The sequence below is a fragment of the Microtus ochrogaster genome, unplaced genomic scaffold, assembly GCF_000317375.1.
Source record: "Microtus ochrogaster isolate Prairie Vole_2 unplaced genomic scaffold, MicOch1.0 UNK15, whole genome shotgun sequence".
NCBI lineage: Eukaryota > Metazoa > Chordata > Mammalia > Rodentia > Cricetidae > Microtus > Microtus ochrogaster.
Window position 1 is genome coordinate 2129008 of NW_004949113.1, and position 20178 is coordinate 2149185.

At 39.1% G+C, this 20178-nt stretch overlaps 1 protein-coding gene across 4 annotated transcripts in view; it reads left to right on the top strand.

Moving 5' to 3' along the window:
* Phkb (phosphorylase kinase regulatory subunit beta) overlaps positions 1-20178 on the top strand; it is a 199180-nt gene that overhangs the window by 28762 nt on the left and 150240 nt on the right. For all 4 annotated transcript variants that reach the window (XM_005367021.1, XM_005367020.1, XM_013353722.2 and 1 more), the window contains one exon: positions 19384-19473. In XM_005367021.1, the coding sequence (XP_005367078.1) occupies positions 19384-19473 (90 nt within the window). The remainder of the gene's footprint in view (positions 1-19383; positions 19474-20178) is intronic.

Here is a 20178-nt window from a genome sequence, read left to right on the forward strand (position 1 = left end):
GGGGTCGTGTGTAAGAAAGACAGCCCTGCAGAAGGAGCTGGGGGAGGGTGGTTTGTGCTCTCTTCAGGGACAATTCGCCCCTGGATAGCACACAGTCACCAGTCCAGATGGAACTCCTCAGTACCTAAACAGGGCCACTGCAGAGGTTTGTAGGATTGCCTTACTAGCTAGGATGGGGCTCTTTCAGGTGAAGGGGTTTGGACTGTCTTAGTGCTTCCTGTCAACCTGGCAGGCATCTCATTGGTTCTATACATTCAGATGTACTGAGTAGGACCAGGTAAGCAAGGCTCATCTGTTGTCACAGTGGAGGACTATACCGGAGGCAGGCCACAAATAGCAGGGCAAGGCAGGCCAGTAGCAATGACGAAGTGGGGCAGGTGGGGACTAAACTGCCCTGGCGGACCCCATAGAGGTCTAATCAGGATTTAATGGCATGTGGCTATCTTTGTATGATCTCATGGCCGAGCTTCTCAGGAAAATTATCCAGCTGCTCTGGTCCTTTGGGTTTTGGAGGAGGAGCAGGTGGGGCCATCTAGTTACTTCTTGGAGACTTGAGAGGCAAAGTGCTCCTTATGAGTGGCCTGAACGCTTCTCAAGGCCACAGTAGAGTGTATGACCAGCTTGGCAGGCTTTGGAGACTGAGTAACTACTTCTACAATATCGCAGGCCCAACACTCAACGCAGGCCGCTTGGGTGAAAGTGGGGACTTGAAGTAGGTGGGTGTCTTTCTAATGGCATTTTTAGATGAATCACTGTGGCAACTAAACTTCATCACTTCTGAAAATCCCAGTACCTTTCTAAGTGCATGATTGAAACTCACCCCAGTTTGATATATTATAATCCAAATTTTAATCTTTCAAAAATAAGCATTATTGGTTTTTAATTTAGTAAAAGCTTTTTTTCCTCTATCATTAATAACTTTATGCAATATCCTAGTTCCCTCTTTTAGCCTTTAACAATTCAAGTTTTAGGTCAGGAATGAATTTTGCAAAGAACATCCATACTATTATTTGGATTATATATCAAGAATTATAGCTCAAGCTGAGAGTAGAGAGTATAATAGGTAGCTGTCCTTTATCATACATTTTTAGCTTCTTGGTATCTATTAAAAACATAGTCTCTCCAAATGGTTATCTTTCTTCCTCTATTTCTTCTTGTTTTCTTCATTGAATCACTGAAGAATTTTATATGCATTTTGATAATAGTCTTTTGGCAGTTAGAATATCATGTTGGTTAATTCTAAATAGTGTTGGTAAATTTCATGGTCTATTTATGTTCATTAAGAAGCTGGCTCTGCTTATAGTGTTACCTACCGTTCTCCTTCCCCATTTCAGATGTAAGCATGTTTGTCTCCAAGTGTCCTCCAAGACCCCTTCTTTAGTGAACAGGCTGACTTCTGGTTCCTTAGCAGGGAAAGAGAAGAACTTAATGACAGCTCAAGATGAAGATTACTGTGTTGTTGAAAATAGCAAAATGTAGACTGTTTCCAAGAAGTTACAGCTGTTTTTATCTCGCAGAATAAAAATGCCTGTGATGGAAAAGAGAAGTAGAAGCTAACCCATTGAGAAAAAGTTCTGTGGGGAACTCTGGCTGACTGCCTCAACCTCCCCAGCTGACTTCTGCTGCATGCTTGTTAAGACCCTGATTTGAGGATGCTACTTTTTTCTCTGTGGCAGTTTGAATAAGAATAACTCATATGTTTGAATGCTTATTCACTAGGCGTTGGCACTGTTGGAAAGGATTAGAAGGATTAGGAAGTATGGCCTTATTGGAAGAGTCTGTCATTAGGAGTGGGCTTTGAGGTTTCAAAAGTCCATGTCAGGCCTGGGCTTTCTTTGCTGCATGTGGATCAGGATGTAGAGTTCTCCGCTTCTTCTCTAGCACCATGTCTGCCTGTGTACCCCCATGCTTCCTGCCATGGTCATAATGGGTTAAGTCTCTGAAACTGTAAACCAACCCCTAACTAAATGTCTTTTTACAGTAGTTGGCTTGGTTCGGATCTCTCTTCCCAACAGTAGAATAGTACCTAAGCTAGCCAATTGAGTTACACCAATTATGTCTGGATATTATAGAGTCCTGATTTGAGGATTTTCTGATCTTTACTGTTTCTACCTGCTGTTTGTTCTTTTTATTCTGCTTACTGTACACATAAACCAGGTATTTAAAACTGAAAGCACTGATGTCTCAGAGAACACTAAGGGTTTAGTTGTGGCTTGTAAGCCCATCAAAAATCATGAACTTAGCTTTCTGTTTTCAATTTACTGCTACAGTGTTTTTAAATTAGGGTTTCAGCTTTTAGGCCAATTTATTATTTTTCACAATTCACATCTGATTTTTTTTTTTTTTAAATTTTATGAGATAGGTTTCTCTGTAGCTTTGGAACCTGCTCTGGAACTCGCTATGTAGACCTTGAACTCACAGAGATCCCACTGTCTCTGCCTCCTGAGTGCTGGTTCACATCTGAAGTTTTAATAGCCTCTGGTTTAGAATGAGTCTAGTCTATTTTTTCCTGTGCTGTATGACTGTCTTGATCATGAATTTTCATCTGAATAACTGAATGGCAGTTTTGACACTTCAACTGTTAAGGAATCTCCAAAATAGTTCTGCGGGTATAGCTGCTTGCTGCACAATCTTAGAGACCTGAATTCTATCCCTGGGACTCTGTCAAAGTTGTAGTCAGGAGAGAACCGACTCTGGAGAGCTGTCTTTTGTGGCATTTGTGTCTACACACATATCATGCATACATACATAATAATACATTTTTTAAAGTAAGGACAAGAGATTGCATTTCTAAATTTAATGCAATTGGTGATTTCAAATGTTTGATGTGTTTATTTGTATATTTTAAGGATAGAAATTTTGCCATATCTCAAGTAGCTTTTGCCTGTCTTTCTATACCAGGTGACTTTATTGTTTAATTTCTTCTAGTCATTTTGATTGTGCCTAGCCTTTTATGGTGAGCCATCTGTCCAGCTCCATTTACTTCCTTCTTAAACAAACAGAATGTGAACAATCCTGTTGCTAGATAAGTCTAAGAGTGCTAAGTAGCACTGGTTGGACTTCAGCCAGGTAGGGGCTATAGATTCTGTTAGGCTACATCTGGAGAACCACTGTAAGAAAGCTCAGGATGTAGAGAAAATCTGCTGTGTATCGTGAGGCTTGGTGACTAAGAAATAATGCATGCCTTGTGGACTCACATTTCTCTTAACCCTGCAAACATTCATGCTTTCTTAGAGTTCTTTAAAATGTATCTATCTTTGAATTTTTTTAAATCCTACTTAAATATAATTTTTGGTACTCTGGTAAGTATTGATAGAGATTGTTGTAGTTAGGGTTTCTGTTGCTGAGATAAAACACCATGACCAAAAAGCTAGCTGGGGAGGAAAGGGATTATTAGGCTTACACTTCCAAATTGCTGTTCAGTATTGAAGGAAGTCAGGACAGGAACTCGAACAGGCCAGGATCCTGGAGGCAGGCGCTGATGTAGAAGCAGTGGACGGGGCCTGCTTGCTCAGCCTTCTTTCTTGTAGAACCCAGGACCACCAGCCCAGGGATGGCATTACCACCATGGGCTGGGCCCTCCCCCATTGATCACTAATTGAGAGAATGCCTTCCAGCTGGATCTCATGGAGGCCTTTCCTCAGCAGAGGCTCCTCCATTTCTGATGATTAGCTTGTGTCACGTTGACACACGCACTAGTATAGAGTTCATCAGTTGTTATTGCTTTTGCAGGAACTTTTACATTCGAATCTGGCCCTTTTGAGTATGGCTTGTTGAAGTTATGTTAATTTTTAAATGTTAAGGCTTTTATCTTTTATTTGTAATAAATTGTTTTTAAGTGGTTCGTTGATAGCAAAAATTTTTTCATGTTAAACATTATTAATATAGAGATATTTAAAGTTTGAACTTATTTTCCTAGTTTGCTTTGTGGGCTCTTTATGGGAGTTTTTAATCCATTTTTCGTATCTATCCAGGTAATATTCTTTGTTTACATAATTTTATTTTCCTGAAAATATACAGTGAGACCTGATTAATTATCTACTTATTCTAATTTTCAGTAGACTTTTAGCATTGATAATAGTTTTTCGCTGAACAACTGCAAAGTTAGAAAAATCATAGCAGAGTTTAAGTGAAAGAGTGAAAAACTTAAGGTTAAGAATTTTATAAGTGGTCTATACTGTTCTTATTTTACTGTAATATATTAAAAAAACATTACCTCTGCCATCCAGATCTAATATATGACTTCCTTGTTTTCTTATTTTTAAATACCTTTTTTTAAAAAACATATTTTTTTTCCTGTCCTTTGCATATCTGATGTCACTTTCCTAATTCAAGATTTTTGACTAGAAATGGACCTTTACTCCGAGGACTCATTGTTTCTTGTCTTGATGCCACCAAGCCTCTCATTTGAACCCCTGCCTCTCTGTTAGCTCAAGGACAACATGGAAAGATGTAGCCTGCTGCTGAGCGTCTTCAGGCCTTACCCTTCGGGATGCTTTCCCAGTTCCTTGTCCTTATTTTCTCTTCTGACTTCTGCTCCTTTATCATGAGGTTTCTTGTATGTTAAGGAGCCTTCCACTGTAAGTTTGGTGCACACCATATCTTTTTATTCTGCTCCATAATTTCTTGTCCTCTGTGTTTCTTGGTAACACCTCTATACCCTGGTTTTCAATTTCTACTTGTTTTCCATGACGGTTTTTACATGGTTCTTTTATTTTTGTTGCCACTGCGTTCCTATTAGATAACGACTAACGCATTTTCTTTACTAGGCTGTGAAATCCTTCAGGGTTAGGGCACAGATCCATCACACTTTTGTATCAATAGCGTGTGAGCAGTAGGGTGTATGCACAGGGTGTGATGCAAGGGAGTCTCAGGTTGGATAGAAATGAAAGTTAAATGAGTTAATGAAGCATACTGAAAAGTTAATGTGATTTTTCTACAAAATGAGCCTTCTTGCTGTGTTGCCTAATTATATAACTTTCTCTGTTTGTTGAATTTATTTTCTTTTAGTTTTTGAGTGGGAAAATGTATTCTAAGTAAAAGTGTATTTTCCCCACTAGTGATTAACGCTCAGAAAAGTCCAAAAGTCAGGTTTACAAAAGAAATGTGTGGGGCTAGAGGCTAAATCAGTTGGTAAAATGTGTGCTTTACAGACTTAAGGACCTAAGTCTGGATCCCCAGTACCCACATAAACGTTGAGGTCAGTGGTGTTCCCCTATAATCCTAGTGCTGATCAAAAGGAGACAGCTGGAAACTTGGAGCTCACTAGCTAGCCATCCTAGCTGAATCCATGAAGTCCATATTCAGTGAGAAACCCTGTCTGAAAAAATTAAGACAGAAAGCAATTGAGTAAGATACCCCTGATGTCCATCTCTAGCCTCCTACACATGTGCTGGCACATATGTGTGTTCATGCATGAAAACTCAGCTGCCCACTAACCTGAACAAATGTATCATAAGCACAAATGCCCTCTGCAGAATAGAAAAGCGAACACAGTGACGGCACGCCTAGGCCAGCCTGTGTGACTCTCATGGCGTCTGTCTCTGCTTAAAGCATCAGTCAGTCATCTGTATTGGGTTCTGTTTCCCTAAAAGGGGAAGTGGAAGAGATCTCTTAAGTTAGTTACTAACATCGTTACCAAAATTTAAGTCACTAGTAGCCTAAAGAGGTCAGATCTACATGATAGGCCTTGTCTATCCCTGGGCAGACTTCCCGTCAATTAACAAGGAATTTGAACATGACATTTAAATATAAGGAATCTGTTAGTGAAGAAATGAAATAATACTCTTAAGTGAAGTGGGGAAAATTAGCACCCTAAATCTTGTGATTTAGATAGCTTCATCTCACCCCATCTCCAAATATGCTATTACATGAAATCTGGTTTGGAAAAGCCTTAACCCAATGCTCAATAATATACTAGAGAAGAACAGTGTTTTCATGATAGACTTCTTCAAATCTGAGTTTCAGTACTCTTATATTTAATTCTGAAAGGCAGGTCTTTTATTTTTGTGCATTGCAGTTGTCTTCATTTTTCTGAAATAGAAATAAGATGAACTAAAATCTAAGTAAAGGGAAGGGCCATCGTATAAAATAACCACCAAATGACTTATCTTTACTTTCATGGCTGAAGTTGACAAAGTACAAAAGTAAATACCAGAAGTGTTTTAGAACGTTCATTAGTGTTTGGGTGATAATTGTTGTAAGAGTGTGTTGCCTTGGAAACAGGCTATATATTGCTGTGTTGAGAAGGAAAATTCCTGGTGTTGAAAGAAACACAGGTACACAGCAAGCCCCCCTTCGTTGTTGTTGTAAAAGAGGTGCCCTTTGATCCAAAGCCAGGAAGCAAGCACACCCAGGTGGGATGTGTACTTAGTTTTTATTCTGATTTAGGTGGTGACTCTCCCCAGTAATGAGAGCTCAGCCTCCCAATCCGACACAGCTGACTGGTTGGTATTGGTGTGAAGGGGAAGGGTCTGATGGTGGAGAGCCAGAATGCCTAGGGATGTAAGCAGGCGTCTACATGAGAGTTTCATACGATGGAGAAGTTTATGAAAACTGGCCCTTGGCAGGATAGCCATCTGTGACAGAGAAGAAAGTTTCTTCCATTGTGAATCTATTGCTTTACAATTAAGACTCTTTCAGAAGCCTGAACTGGTGACTCTGCTCAGCTCCCTTTTCCTTTTCTTTCTTTACTGGAAACAGAAATAAGCTGTGTTCCTATGACTAACTTGCAGCTGCTCCAGTTCACAGAACCTTTACTTTCAGTCTTTGAAATGGAAATAATAGTATCTACTTATTAGGATTATAAGAGGATTAATTAAAATAAAATTACAAAGCTCCCAATAAAGTATTTTACTTGTTCTCAAGTAATGTTAGTTACTTCCTTATGATACCAATAGTAATGAGACTAAGATGGAAAATTAAGGGGACATGGGAAGAAAAGGGGGTCGTTCACCCTGGAGTCCAGCTTTACTATCCTGCTGGTGGAGTCCAGATCCAAGAAGTCAGAAACACCTCAGAGACAAAAACTGCTACAGTAAGTCTTCTGAGAGCTCACTGTGCTTACTCAGGGCCAGAATGCCTTACGACCTTTAAGACTTAGCAGTGATCTCAGATTCTGGAAGCCATCTGTGTGTACTTAGGGCCAGAATGGCTTATGACCTTTCAGCTGTGATACTCTTCTCAGATTGCAAAGCCATTTGTGCCTCCCTCTGCCCAGAATGATGAATTTTGACACTGCTCTCTCATCCATCAGTTTTGGCAACACCTTGGTAACCTTTTAATCGTAAAAGTTTACTTTTAAAATATATTCTTTGAGAAATGTATTTTTTAAAAAGTTGGAGGTAGGGGTTCTTACAAAAGAAAGCATATTTAACATATGGTGCTGGCATAACTGGATATCAACATGTAGAAGAATGAAAATAGACCCATACTATCAACATGCACAAAACTCAAGTCCAAATGCATCAAAGAGCTCAACATAAAGCCAGCCACACTGAACCTTATAGAAGAGAAAGTGGGAAGTACACTTGAATACATTGGCACTGGAGACCACTTCCTAAATATAACCCCAGTAGCACAGACATTGAGAGAAACAATTAATAAATGGGACCTCATAAAACTGAAAAGCTTCTGTAAGTCAAAGGACATGGTCAACAAGACAAAACAACAGGCTATAGAATGGGAAAAGATCTCCACTAACCCCACATCAGATAGAGGTCTGATCTCCAAAATATACAAAGAACTCAAGAAATTGGTCATCTAAAGAACAAATAATCCAATAAAAAAAAAAAAGGAGTACAGACCTAAACAGAGAACTCTCAACAGAGGAATCTAAAATGGCTGAAAGACACTTAAGGAAATGTTCAACATCCTTAGTCATCAGAGAAATGCAAATCAAAATAACTCTGAGATTCCATCTTATACCTGTAAGAATGGCCAAGATCAAAAACACTGATGACAACTTATGCTGGAGAGGTTGTGGGGTAAAGTGAATACTCCTGCATTGTTAGTGGGAATGCAAGCTGGTATAGCCTCTTTGGATGTCAGTGTGGCAATTTCTCAGAAAATTAGGAAACAACCTTCCTCAAGACCCAGTAATACCACTTTTGTGTATATATCCAAAGGAGGCTCAATTGTGCCACAAAGACATGTGTTCAACTGGGTTCATAGCAGCATTGTTTGTCATAGCCAGAACCTGGAAACAACCTAAATGCCCGTTGACCAAAGAATGGATAAGGAAAATGTGGTACATTTACACAATGGAGTACTACACAGCAGAAAAAAATAACTACATCTTGAATTTTGCAGGCAAATGGATCTAGAAAACATCATTTTGGGTGAGGTAACCCAGATACAGAAAGATAATTATCACATGTACTCATTCATAAGTGTTTCTTAAACATAAACCAAAGAAAACCATCCCACCAATCTCAATCCCAGAGAACCTTGACAACAATTAATGAAAAGTCTGTGAACTAAAAATGTTCAAGGTCAGATTGATTCAGCCTTGACTTCTACTAGAGTATCACAGATAAATAATGCCAACACCCCTCAAATTATTCCATAAAACAAAAACTAAAGGAGTATTTCCTATTTTCATAAGCCACCCAATTACTCTAGCACCTAAATTACACAGAGACCCAACAAAGACAGAGAATTACAGACCAATATCTATTATGAACATAGATACAAAAATTCTCAATAAAATACTTGCATACAAAATCCAAGAACACATCAGAAAGTTCATCCAGTATGACCAAATAGACTTTGTCCCAGGGATGGTTCAACACAGGTAAACTAATAAATATAATCCATCACATAAACAGACTGAAAGACAAAATCCACACGATTATCTCGTTAGATGTGAAAAAGACCTTTGACAAAAATCAAATTTCTTCTTATGCTAAAAGTCCTGGAAAGACTACCATTCAAGTAAATTTCCTCAACATATTAAAGGCAAATTGCCTCAATCCCACAGCCTACATCAAATTAAATGAAGAAAAACTCCATGCCTTTCTACTAAAATCAGAAATGAGAGAAGAATGTCTACTCCATACCTATTCAGTATAGTACTTGAAGTCTTAGCGAGAACAAAAAGGCAACTAAAGGAGATTCAGGGGACACAAATTGGAAAGGGAGAAATCAAAGTATCTTTATTTGAGATTATATGATTATAATTATAAAGAACTCTAAAAACTCCACCAGGGAACTCCTACAACTGATAAATAGTTTCAGCAAAGTAGCAGGATACAAGATTAATACACAAAAATCAGTAACCTTCCTATAAACAAATGCCAAACAATGAAAAAGAAATCATGGAAACAATGTCCATATCTTAAAGGCTTGCTTACTAGACTCTGGTGCTATTGGGAGGCTGTAGAATCTTTGGGAGATGGGGCCTACCAGGAAGAAGTTACTGTGTTTGGGACAGGGTCTCATTATATAGCCCTGGCTGTCCTGCAGCTCTATGTAGACCAGGCTGATCTCGAACTCACAGAGATCTGCCTGCCTCTGCCTCCACCATGCCTGGTTTGTAAGCAGGAAGAAGTTGAATGAATGTGCCCTTGGAAGTGACATTGGAATGCTGTCATCTTTCCCTTTGCATCCTCACCATTGTGATAGGGACAGGCCTCCTCTGTCATGTGTTCTACTGTGTTATAGTGTGTCACTGCAGGCCAGATGTAACAGGCTCAAGTGAATGTGGACTGAAACCTTGAACCCAAATAAACTGTTCCTCTGTTTAATGCATATTTCTTAAAAGTATACTACATTTATGATTTGTTACAGTAAAACCTTTACAATACACATGCAAACTCTACTCTCATTCAGAAGTATTTCTAGTCTTATTTTGGTCATGAGTATTTTTATTTATGGTCAGTAATAATGTTGCAAATGAAGCTCTTAATAATTCATTGCTTACTGTAATTTTATTTAACATTCAAGACTTCTAGTCATTCCTGTTGTATAAGGTAAAGTAATACCAGGAAGTTGTTTAATTAACAGTAGTGATTTTTGTATTAAATATGCTGTGTAATATTGCTAAAACTAATATGATAACAAGAGACATGATAAATCTTATGTTTGAAGACAGAATGCTGTGGTATGGTTTTCCCTTGTATATGTTTCAGTTAATGCTGGAATAAGATCATGATTTTAATCTTAGATATTTGGAATCTAAATTTAAATTTTAAGTGTGAAATATTGATTCTGGATTTTTCTTGAGAAATTATCTATTTTTAGGTTTAGTGTTATCCTTTATAGAATGATCCACGTAAAAGGTTATATGCATAATCTGGTGATTGCTCAGATAATTTTTAATCATTCACTCATGGTTTCAGTCACTCGTGTCTTTATAAGAACAGGAAAGCATATATAGACCATAACTGAGCATGTTGAGTTCCTCTGGTCACAGGCTATGTGGCCATGTGAGTCACGCTTAAGTCCATCTGCCTCACTTCATTTACTGCATCTGATTCTAAGCCCTTGGGAAAGGGAAGACATCAGAGGGTGATGGCTTCATTTGCTTACTAAGTATTTATTAAATACTGTATTGGCACTAGGATTGCTGCAGTGAGGATAAGTGATCAGGAGCACATCTAATGTGTTATAATTGTGACCTGTGTAACCCCGCACCCACATGGTGACTCACAGACCCCTGTAACTCTAGTACCAGGGGATCCAACACCCATTTCGCCAGGTGTGCTCAAGAATTGCACATATGTAAATGTGCCAAGCTCACTTATATATTAAAAAATGTAAAAAAAACCGTTTAAAATATTATAAATATCAAACTTGTTTGAATCAGTTCTGACCTTGCAGAAATTACATGGTATCACAAGTCTTTTTGGCCAGGTACTCCAGTACTAGACTATAAATACAAAGAGAAAATGGAATCACCAACTGAATGATTGGTATTCTAAAGTCACACATGAAACGCCAGCTGTATTTAGTGCCCTTAAGTGGATTTTATGGGCCCTGCTCCTTCTCTAAAGGGCACTGGAAGAACTTAATATCTTTTTATTAAAAAGGAAATGTGAATGGCACATGGCTGCTCCACATCAATGGATTAGGTGAAGAAGCAAATTTGACTTCCTTCTTACACAATCGTGTTGCTCATTTGCTAGTTTGTATTTCCTTCCAGATGTTTCTTACCCAGCCTGAGCTCTTCTATGGTGACACATACCAACGTGGAGGTTCAGAAGATCTCCACTAATAGCTAAGGGAATACACATACACAGTCCAGGGCAGGCTGCTGTTTAAAGCAGAAAATGGAAGCAAAGATTAAGGATCAGACTTCTCAGCAAACTGTTTCGTGAGACTGTCATAAGGACAAGAGTACATGATCTTGTTTGTCCTCAGAGAGCCCTGTGTTCAACTTTACACCGTTTAATACATTCCTTGTTTCTCCGTTTAATATCATCCTCATAGCTTTGCCAAGACTTTGAGACTGAATGGTGTGTGTGAACTCTGTGTGATGTGTTTTGATTAGGCATTCTAAGTTCCTTTTCCCATTTAAAAAATTATACACGTGGTACATAAATACATTCTTATATGGTACTTACCTAATCCAAACTTTAGGCAATAAAAGTACACTAGTCTCTTTAGTGGTGGTCCTTTAACCATCGGTTGTGTCTTTCTAGGCCTTTGGAAGGTATTCAGTGACCGGCATGTGTACATACAATTGGAGACATTGAACACTTAGTTATTAATCTAATTTTGCTACAGTTAAGTTCAAGCTGCACGTAGAATATCTTATTATATATCATTACAGTTTTCAGATTTTTCTCATTTCCAACATTTTATTCTTTCAGTATAAATGCAAAAGTAAGACATTAGCTATTAGTATTTTGAAACTTAATAACATAGCTATTTTTGTTACATCTAGAGTAAAAACATAGAATACTCCTATTTATCAGAATTGTATTTCCTCAAATTTTTATTGTGAACACAAAATTTAACAATTTAATTTTTCACAGACATATTTATCATTTAATACGCATCATAGCTTTATTAAAAAATATGTAGCATTTATATATTAATAAAATTTCTGAAGAAATCCATAATAATTAGTCTAATAAGAGGATTTTAATGTATGTTTCTTAGAGATATTTACCATGTATGTGTGTGGGTGTGTTGTGTACATCCATGCATGCAACACATGAGTATGTGCGAAGCTGTGAGAGTGGTCAGAGGACACCCTCGGGCACCGCTCCCGGCCTTCTCCTTTGAAGTGGGGTCTCTTGATGTTCAAAGCTGCATATGTTAACCTAACTGGCCCGTGAGCTGGGAGGAGTTCTCCTGGTTCTGCCTCACATCTCTCTGCCGGAGTGCTCGGACTACAGATGGCACTGGGTTCTGAAGCTTCAGACTCTATTTGTCACACTTAGGTGACACCCAGCCATCTCTCCTGGTTAACTTAGAAATAGTTTGTTTAACAGAAAGCAGTTTATATAATTTTCCTGTTATCTTTGATTTTAAAAGGAGATTTAGAATTATTTCTTTCAGAACCAAAACCCATGTATTCAGTGTAAAATTTCATAGTTTAACAATGTTTTAATGACTCCTTTGAATGTTATCCTATAGAAACAAGTAGCATTTTAAAGGTATGAAACAGTTAATAGAGCTCCAAACACCACCTCAGTAGGTTTTAAGGAAATAATAGTATTTACAATTATGAATCTGGATTTACTAGGCCTTTTCATATATATCCCAGTAGCTGCATTCACATGTGTATAACACACATTGTTAAATTAGGCATGCCAAGAAGTAAGAAACATTTAAAAATAAAAATAAGAACACAAAATTAAAATTACTTACAAAAAAATCAGAGCATCCAAAGATTTTATTAGTTATTTGGGGCAATTTTAGGGCAGGTTCAGTTTTATTTCATTCTGTCTTAGCATAGAATGGCATACAGACAGCCACATGAAAACAGTTATGAACACATAGAGCACAACTGCATTAACAATATATAAAGTGTGTCTATCTTTGGAGGAAACTTAAGTCTTGAGCGTTCTTTAAGGCTTCCTTTCGGTTTTTCTGCCAGACTGTTTCTTTAGATATTTTCCATCCTATAACGTAAGGTCAATATGCCAGGGTTCGTTTTTCTCAGTTCTCAGTTGTCCTCAAGAAAGGAAGATAGGCTAGTACCTTGGACCAGTAAGTTTTGTGACAAGTTCCTGAGGGGAATAACTGGGGATGGGAAAATAAAGAAGATAGAAAAGCTGGTGCCAGGAGGTTTTCCATACCTGATGGCTGTGTCAAGCAAGTTTATTAAGAAGTAAGGCATAGGCCACTTTGGAAATTGGTATGGCAATTTCTCAGAAAATTAGGAAACAACCTACCTCAAGACCCAGCAATGGCACTTTTGGGTATATACCCAAAGGATGCTCAATCATAACACAAGGACATGTGCTCAGCTGTGTTCATAAAAGCATTATTTGTAATAGCCAGAACCTGGAAACAACCTAGATGCCCCTCGACCGAAGAATGGTTAAAGATAATGTGGTCCATTTACACAGTGCAGTAATACACAGTGATAAAAAATGATGACATCTTGAATTTGTGGGCAAATGGATGGATCTAGAAAACATGTTATATGAGGTAACTCAGACCCAGAGAGACAAATATGATATATGTTCACTCATAAGTTACTTTTACACATAAAAAACCAGCCTACAGTTCACAACCCCAGAGTACCTAGACAACAAAGAGGGCCCTGAGAAAGACATTCATGTATCTACCTAGGAAGGTAGCAAAGGGGGGTCATGGGAGAGGGTAGAATGGGAGTGGAAGGAAGAAAAGGGGGTGGAGAGGAATGTATAGCTCAGTAAAAATAACAACAAAAAAGTATGGTGTTTTTTGGGAGGGGGATGTGCCAAGGTCAGTAGAGAGCTAAGTCAATGTTGGCAATAGAATGAATGCAAGATACCGTAGACACAGTTGTCTTAGGACTGATAACCACAGCCGAGTTCCCAGGAACCAAAACTTTGAGGCTTGCCCTTTCCTTGCAGAGGTTTCAACCAACAGCCTGCATTGTCTCTGATCTTTTGGGAGCCAGGCAGCCCCAAGACCTTCCCAGAGGCCCTAATGAAAGGACAAAGAGAACAAAAGCTCTGTGTCCTTGCCCAAGAACAGAGGAATGCTGCCTAGTGGCTTGCTCCTTGTTGCTTGCTTACCCCGGACTACCAGCTCAGACATGGCATCACTCACAGCAGGCTGGGTCCTCCCACATCAATCACTAATTAAAGAAATCCACCAGAGGCTGGACTGCAGGCCAATCTCATGAAGGCACTTTCTCAATTGAGGTTTTCTCTTCCTAAATGACTACAGCTTGGGCCAGCTGTCGTAAATCTAACCAGCACAACTGACCCCTCATCAACTTGACCACTCAAATGCATCACTGTTCAACTAGAATGTTTTTCTCATTTGTCCTCAAGATAACATGTCAATATGACAAAGTAGAACATTCTAAGTCTTTAAGAGTCCCACAGTCTTTAGAATTCAAACACCTTGAAAGTCCAGTCTCTTTATAATACTCAATGTTCGGGCCTCTCTAAAATATTCAGTCTCTCTAAAACCCCCAAATCTCTGTAAAACTCCAGTCTCTGAAGGCTATCCCATAGTGGGGGCTTCCTCTGGGATCTTGGGTAGGCACAAACCACACCCAAACACCCATTTTCACAGAGAGATCCTTTATTAAGCTTGGAAAAATAGTTATAGTGAACTACTTTCTGACTCAGGCTGTAGAAATAGGAGCTTGCAGGTGTCATTCTTAGGAGGAGAAGGGGAGGTCTGTGTTGGAATGGGCTGGGATGCTGTGGTGAGACTGGATGAGGGAGAGGGGGAATGGGACAAGGGAAAGGGTGAAGGGATGTTTGTCCCACAGGGACAAAGGACTGCCTCTGGATAAAGAGGAGACAGATGTAGCACATAGGCAAATGGCAGTTTGTAAAATAAAGATGGGAAATCCCTTGTTAGGGTGAAGTGTTTCATTTTAATTGGGCATGTTAATTAGGTGAGCCAAAAGGGGCTTTTGATTGCTGGACCTTGGTAGTCAGCCTCAGGAGGAAAAGTAGTCAAATAAGGGGATAGACCTTGGTGGCTAGCTTTGGGAATGTAATGTTTTTTTGTTTTTGTTTTGTTTTTCTTTTTTTTTTATATTTATTTATTTATTATGTATACAACGTTCTGTCTGTGTGTATGTCTGCAGGCCAGAAGAGGGCGCCAGACCTCATTACAGTTGGTTGTGAGCCACCATGTGGTTGCTGGGAATTGAACTCAGGACCTTTGGAAGAGCAGGCAATGCTCTTAACCACTGAGCCATCTCTCCAGCCCTTTGTTTTGTTTTTCAAAGCAGAGGGAAAGAGGGAGAAGGGCCTGCTAGAACCACATGCTCGAGTTGGCTAGGGTGCCTTCAGTCTCCAAAAATTTAGTTTCTTAACTGTGGGTTCCTGTAAAATCAAAAATCAGTTGCATATTTGCTTACTTCCAGAAGGAAGAATCAAGGCACATTCATAAAACAAAGCAAAACTAAACTCGAGCAGTATAAATAATTTAGTACCCTCTGTCTGGGATTCACTCATGCTCCTTTGGCCTCCGAAGGGCAGTCGTCCTTCTGGCTTTGCCATTCACAACACAACACAACTTGTCTTGTAGTCTCAAGCCTGTTGTATTCCACAGCACTGCTTTGCTTGGCTGTGCTACTGAAATCTCCAAAATGCTGCAGTCTCCTGCTGCAATGAGGCCATATTTTCACCAATAGCCACTTCTGGGCTCTCTGCAGGGACTTTCACCCTGCCAGGTGGTATCAAGCTTCAACTTCTCTCTATAACCCTCTCAATACTGGGCCTTTTACTGCAGCCAAGACTGTACCTTCACAACTGGCCTCTCCCGGCCCATCTTCAGGGACTGCAGCCATACCACACAATGCCAAGCCTTAGCTGTTCTCTATGGCCTCTTGAGGCCTTCAAAACTAGCACCACTTGGGTGACTCTTACACTACCGAGTTCTGCTGCCAGCATGAGATGAAGTGGAGGGGGCCCATATTTCTGTGTGCTGACGCTGAGGATATGGTCCCAGATTTCCCATCAGTAATACTGGTCTCTTCTCACCACAGCTGATTCTTCAGCCCCTGCTGACCAGCATGAGTTGTCCCCACAAAGTAAAGGTCGCTGGCTTCTTGTTAACACACTGACCCTTCATTCCCAGCTGACTGAAACTATAGATCCATAATTCAGTGTATCTCATAAATGGCCCCAGTAGTCTTTAAAGGGCTCTCAAACTTCTATTTGGAATGTCACATGTCAGGCCTTCATTGCCTGTGTATCTTTTAACATTCTCATCTTCCAAGCTTCCGCTTCTGAGCAGCCCACTGAGTCTTCATAGTCGATAGCTTTTCCAGCCCAAAGTTCAGCTGCTACCATAATCCTCCAAAAACTCTTGGTCAGGTCTCTTAAAACAATTCCCCCCTGCTAGTAACAGTTTCTTTCTTAGTTAGGGTATCTATTTCTGTGATAAAACACCAAGGCTAGAAGCAGTATGGGGAAGTAAAAGTTTATTTTTCCTTATACTTTGAGGTGCCAGTCCATCAGTGATGAAAGCCAGGACAGGAACTTGGGCAGTGCAGGTACCTGGAGGCAGAAACTGTTTTGCTCCTAAGAGCTTACTCAGTCTGCTTTCTTTATAGCACCCAGGATTACCATCCTAGGGATGGCACAATGAGCTAATTTAAAAAATGCTTACCATGGTCCTATCTGGTCTGGTTAATTTTTTTTTAATATTTATTTATTATGTATACAATATTCTGATGTTCTCTCTTCCCAGATAACACTAGCAATGTCACACTGCTTAAACACGTGTAGACTTCAAGAAGATGCAATGAAAATCCTATAAATAAATAAATTTTATAAATAAGATGATTTGACTTTTATACTTTTCTGCTTTGTTTTGAACAGTCTTTCTTTCCATCCTCCTCTTCCTCCCTCTTTTCTTCTCTCTTCTCTTACTCCCTTCTGTCCTCTTCCTCTCTTTCTCTCCCTTCTCTGTGTCCCTTTGTCCCCCTCCACTGCCCTACAGGTTGAACTGAGGACCTGTGTTTGCTAAATGTTTTACCTTTAACTAGATTTGTATTTTCTAAAGAATTCTTTATCTTTTTTTTTCTTTACATGAAAGCAAATGGTAATAAGCACCTTCATTGGTGCTTTTTTTGTAAAGAAAAATTATATGACACTAATTTTAGTCTGTTTAGTAGTAAGTGCAGTGGTATTAGCCGTGATCAGTCAGGACTGTCTCTGAAGCCACCTGCCACTGGTTTCAGTTTTGCATATTCAGTTTCTACTCACATGCACTTGCATCATTTACGTAATTGCCATAGACGTACATATTCATCTTTGTGTGGGTCTATATGTTTTCTCTGTGTTTATAAGTGTTTGTGTCTGTTCATTGTGCCTGCAGGTGTGTACATGTGGATGTGAAGGCCAGAGGTTGACATCAGGTGTCATCAGATGTCTTCTTTGTTACTCTTCATCTTAATTTTTGAGACCGTTTCTCTCAGTGAAGTTGGAGTTCAGTAGTTTAGCTGGATGGGCTGGCTGTGAGCTCTGAGGACCTGCCTGTCACTGCCTCACCAGCTCTGGGACTGCAGAGGTGCCTGCACTGCCACGCCCATCTTTTTACCTGAGTTCTTGAAGATCCCATGCTGGGTCCTCTTGTTTATGTGGCTACTACTTTACCAGCGGGGACTTCTCAGATCCCTATATATTCAAATTTTGATAATTTTACTTTTTACATATAATGTAAAAAAGACTTAAGTAAAAAGAAAACTATTATATGCTTATAATCTTTTCCCCTAAAAAACACTGTCTTTAGGGTACTCATTCATGCTTAAAAGCTGTGGTCATTTACATTTGCTGTTTCTCTCTTAGATGAACTTCACTAGGAATATATAGTTTCCCAAATTTTAATTCCTTAGTAATTAACAGGGGCCTCATTGTCCTTTCCCAGCTGACAAGCTTTCCTTACATTTATATGGGTTTTCAGCCATGGCAGCGGATAGAACTAGGCTGTTGTTTCCTGTGTAGCTGGAGGAAAGTTCTTGTGAGGATCAGTGTGTGTTTGCAGCGGTCTCCATTCTTTACTACGGAGCTATTCCTGTTGGTACTGTTATTAGGACTCATTAGAAAATGGCTTAACACAGAGCATGTTGTTTCAAATTTCTCCTTGTTTGTTTGTGGGAAGTAGCAGGCATGCCATACTGCCTCGTGGAGGCCAGAGGACAACTAATGGGTTTTTCCTCCCAATATTCTATAGAGCAAACTCAGGTTGTTAAACTTGATGGCAAGCACTGTTGAGACAGCTGTCAGCCCTAGTCTGGTTGTAAATTAACATATTGGATATAGTAATTTTATAATCGTGAATTATTTAATTTTATTTAGAAATAGACTTTTAATGTATGTCAGCATGGTTTATCTAACCTTGGTAAGTGGTAAGTTAATTTTTGTACTGTGTTTTTTAACTCTGTGGAACATATCTGAATCTAGAGATGAGTTTATTATGATGGAGATGTTATAATTTCTGAGTGCTTTTAGCAAGCGTGGAGATAGGTACTTAGTCTGATGGCTGATGGCTCGGGTGGCTTCCTTTCATGGAGTAGCTAAGAAAATGCATAGTCAAGTGCTCAATTTTCTGTACTCACTTTGTGGCAAATCATCCTGATTACTGTGTATTCTGGAGCTTTTGAGCAACATGCTCTGCTGATGCCTTAGAATAGTTTCTGTGACTGAGAAACAGTGAGTTTTGCTTGTAGTCAAGATAGCCATGCAAGAGAACATGGAAGTTTAAAAATCCCAGTGTGAAATGTAGCTGAATATATAGTGGATGACTGGGGCGTGTGAGCTACTGAAGCATAGCTGACTATGTATGGGCTTGGTGGCTTTGGGATGTGTGCGCATTTGTCTTTATTGTTGGAGCTTTGTAAACTGTGGTCATTCCACAGATATTGTGTACTAAGTATTAACATAAGTAATGTGATTTAGACTTAAGGACCCGAAGTTAGATCTATTTCTCATTGATAAGAAATCATTGAGCTTCTGACCACTCCAAGAGTGTCAAGGGTACCAGGTTGTGAGGCTTGGGGTACAGACCACATTGCTGGATGGAATGGTTTCTTTGAAGGCAGGACAGCATTTAGGGCTTCTCTGTGCTTGTGAGGAATCTTCTCTGCTCTTCTCTTCCTGAAATTTTTATGAGGAGTGCATAGGGTAGTTCAGAAATGAAGTGAAAATTATATTGTTAGCTATTGCATCATCATTTATTTAGAAAATTTCATTGTTTATCTAGGTGCAAATTACTTAATTTCATAAATTTTCAATTTCCTTTTAGGCTCTGTTTATGAACCTCTTAAAAGCATTAATCTTCCAAGACCTGATAATGAAACCCTTTGGGATAAATTGGATCATTATTACAGAATTGGTAAGTACCACCTGAGGAAATCATAATTAACTATAACTAGTGTTCACTGGTCCATAGTAATATTTCATATATTATGTTGAGAAATTATTCTGTAATTTGGAGATTGGGTAATTTTACTGTTTAAGTACTATATATTCCAGTTGTATGTCCACAGGACATAAAGGGAATCCACAGCTAATATCTGGCCCAAGAATAATTTTGTTACCAATATCTTTTGTATCACTTTAACCTTCCTAAGTATTAATAGATTCTATTTTTTTTATTTTGGTATTTTGAGACAGCGTCTCTTTGTGTAGTTCTGGCTGTCCTGGAACTCTCTATGTAGACTAGGCTGACCTTAAACTGACAGATCCGCCTGTCTCCGCCTCTTCAGTGCTGGGATTAAAGGCGTGTGCCACCACCGCCCGGCAGCAATAACAATCTAAAGAGTACTAATTGTAGTTTAAAAAGAAATAGCCAGTATTTACTTTTGCACTGTAGGGACCAGTTCTTTACCATGAGAAAGATAATCAGTGTTTAGGGAAATATTTGTTAGTCTGAGAAAATAATACTGACTTTGGTGGTTCGACCTGAACTCAGCATCCATGAGGTAGAGATAGGATGATTGTGAATTCCACACTAGCTGCCAGAAGATCTTGTCTTAAGAAACAAATAAACAGCAACAAAAACAAAAAAGGGTTAATGTCAGAGCTGGAAAAGGGGAGT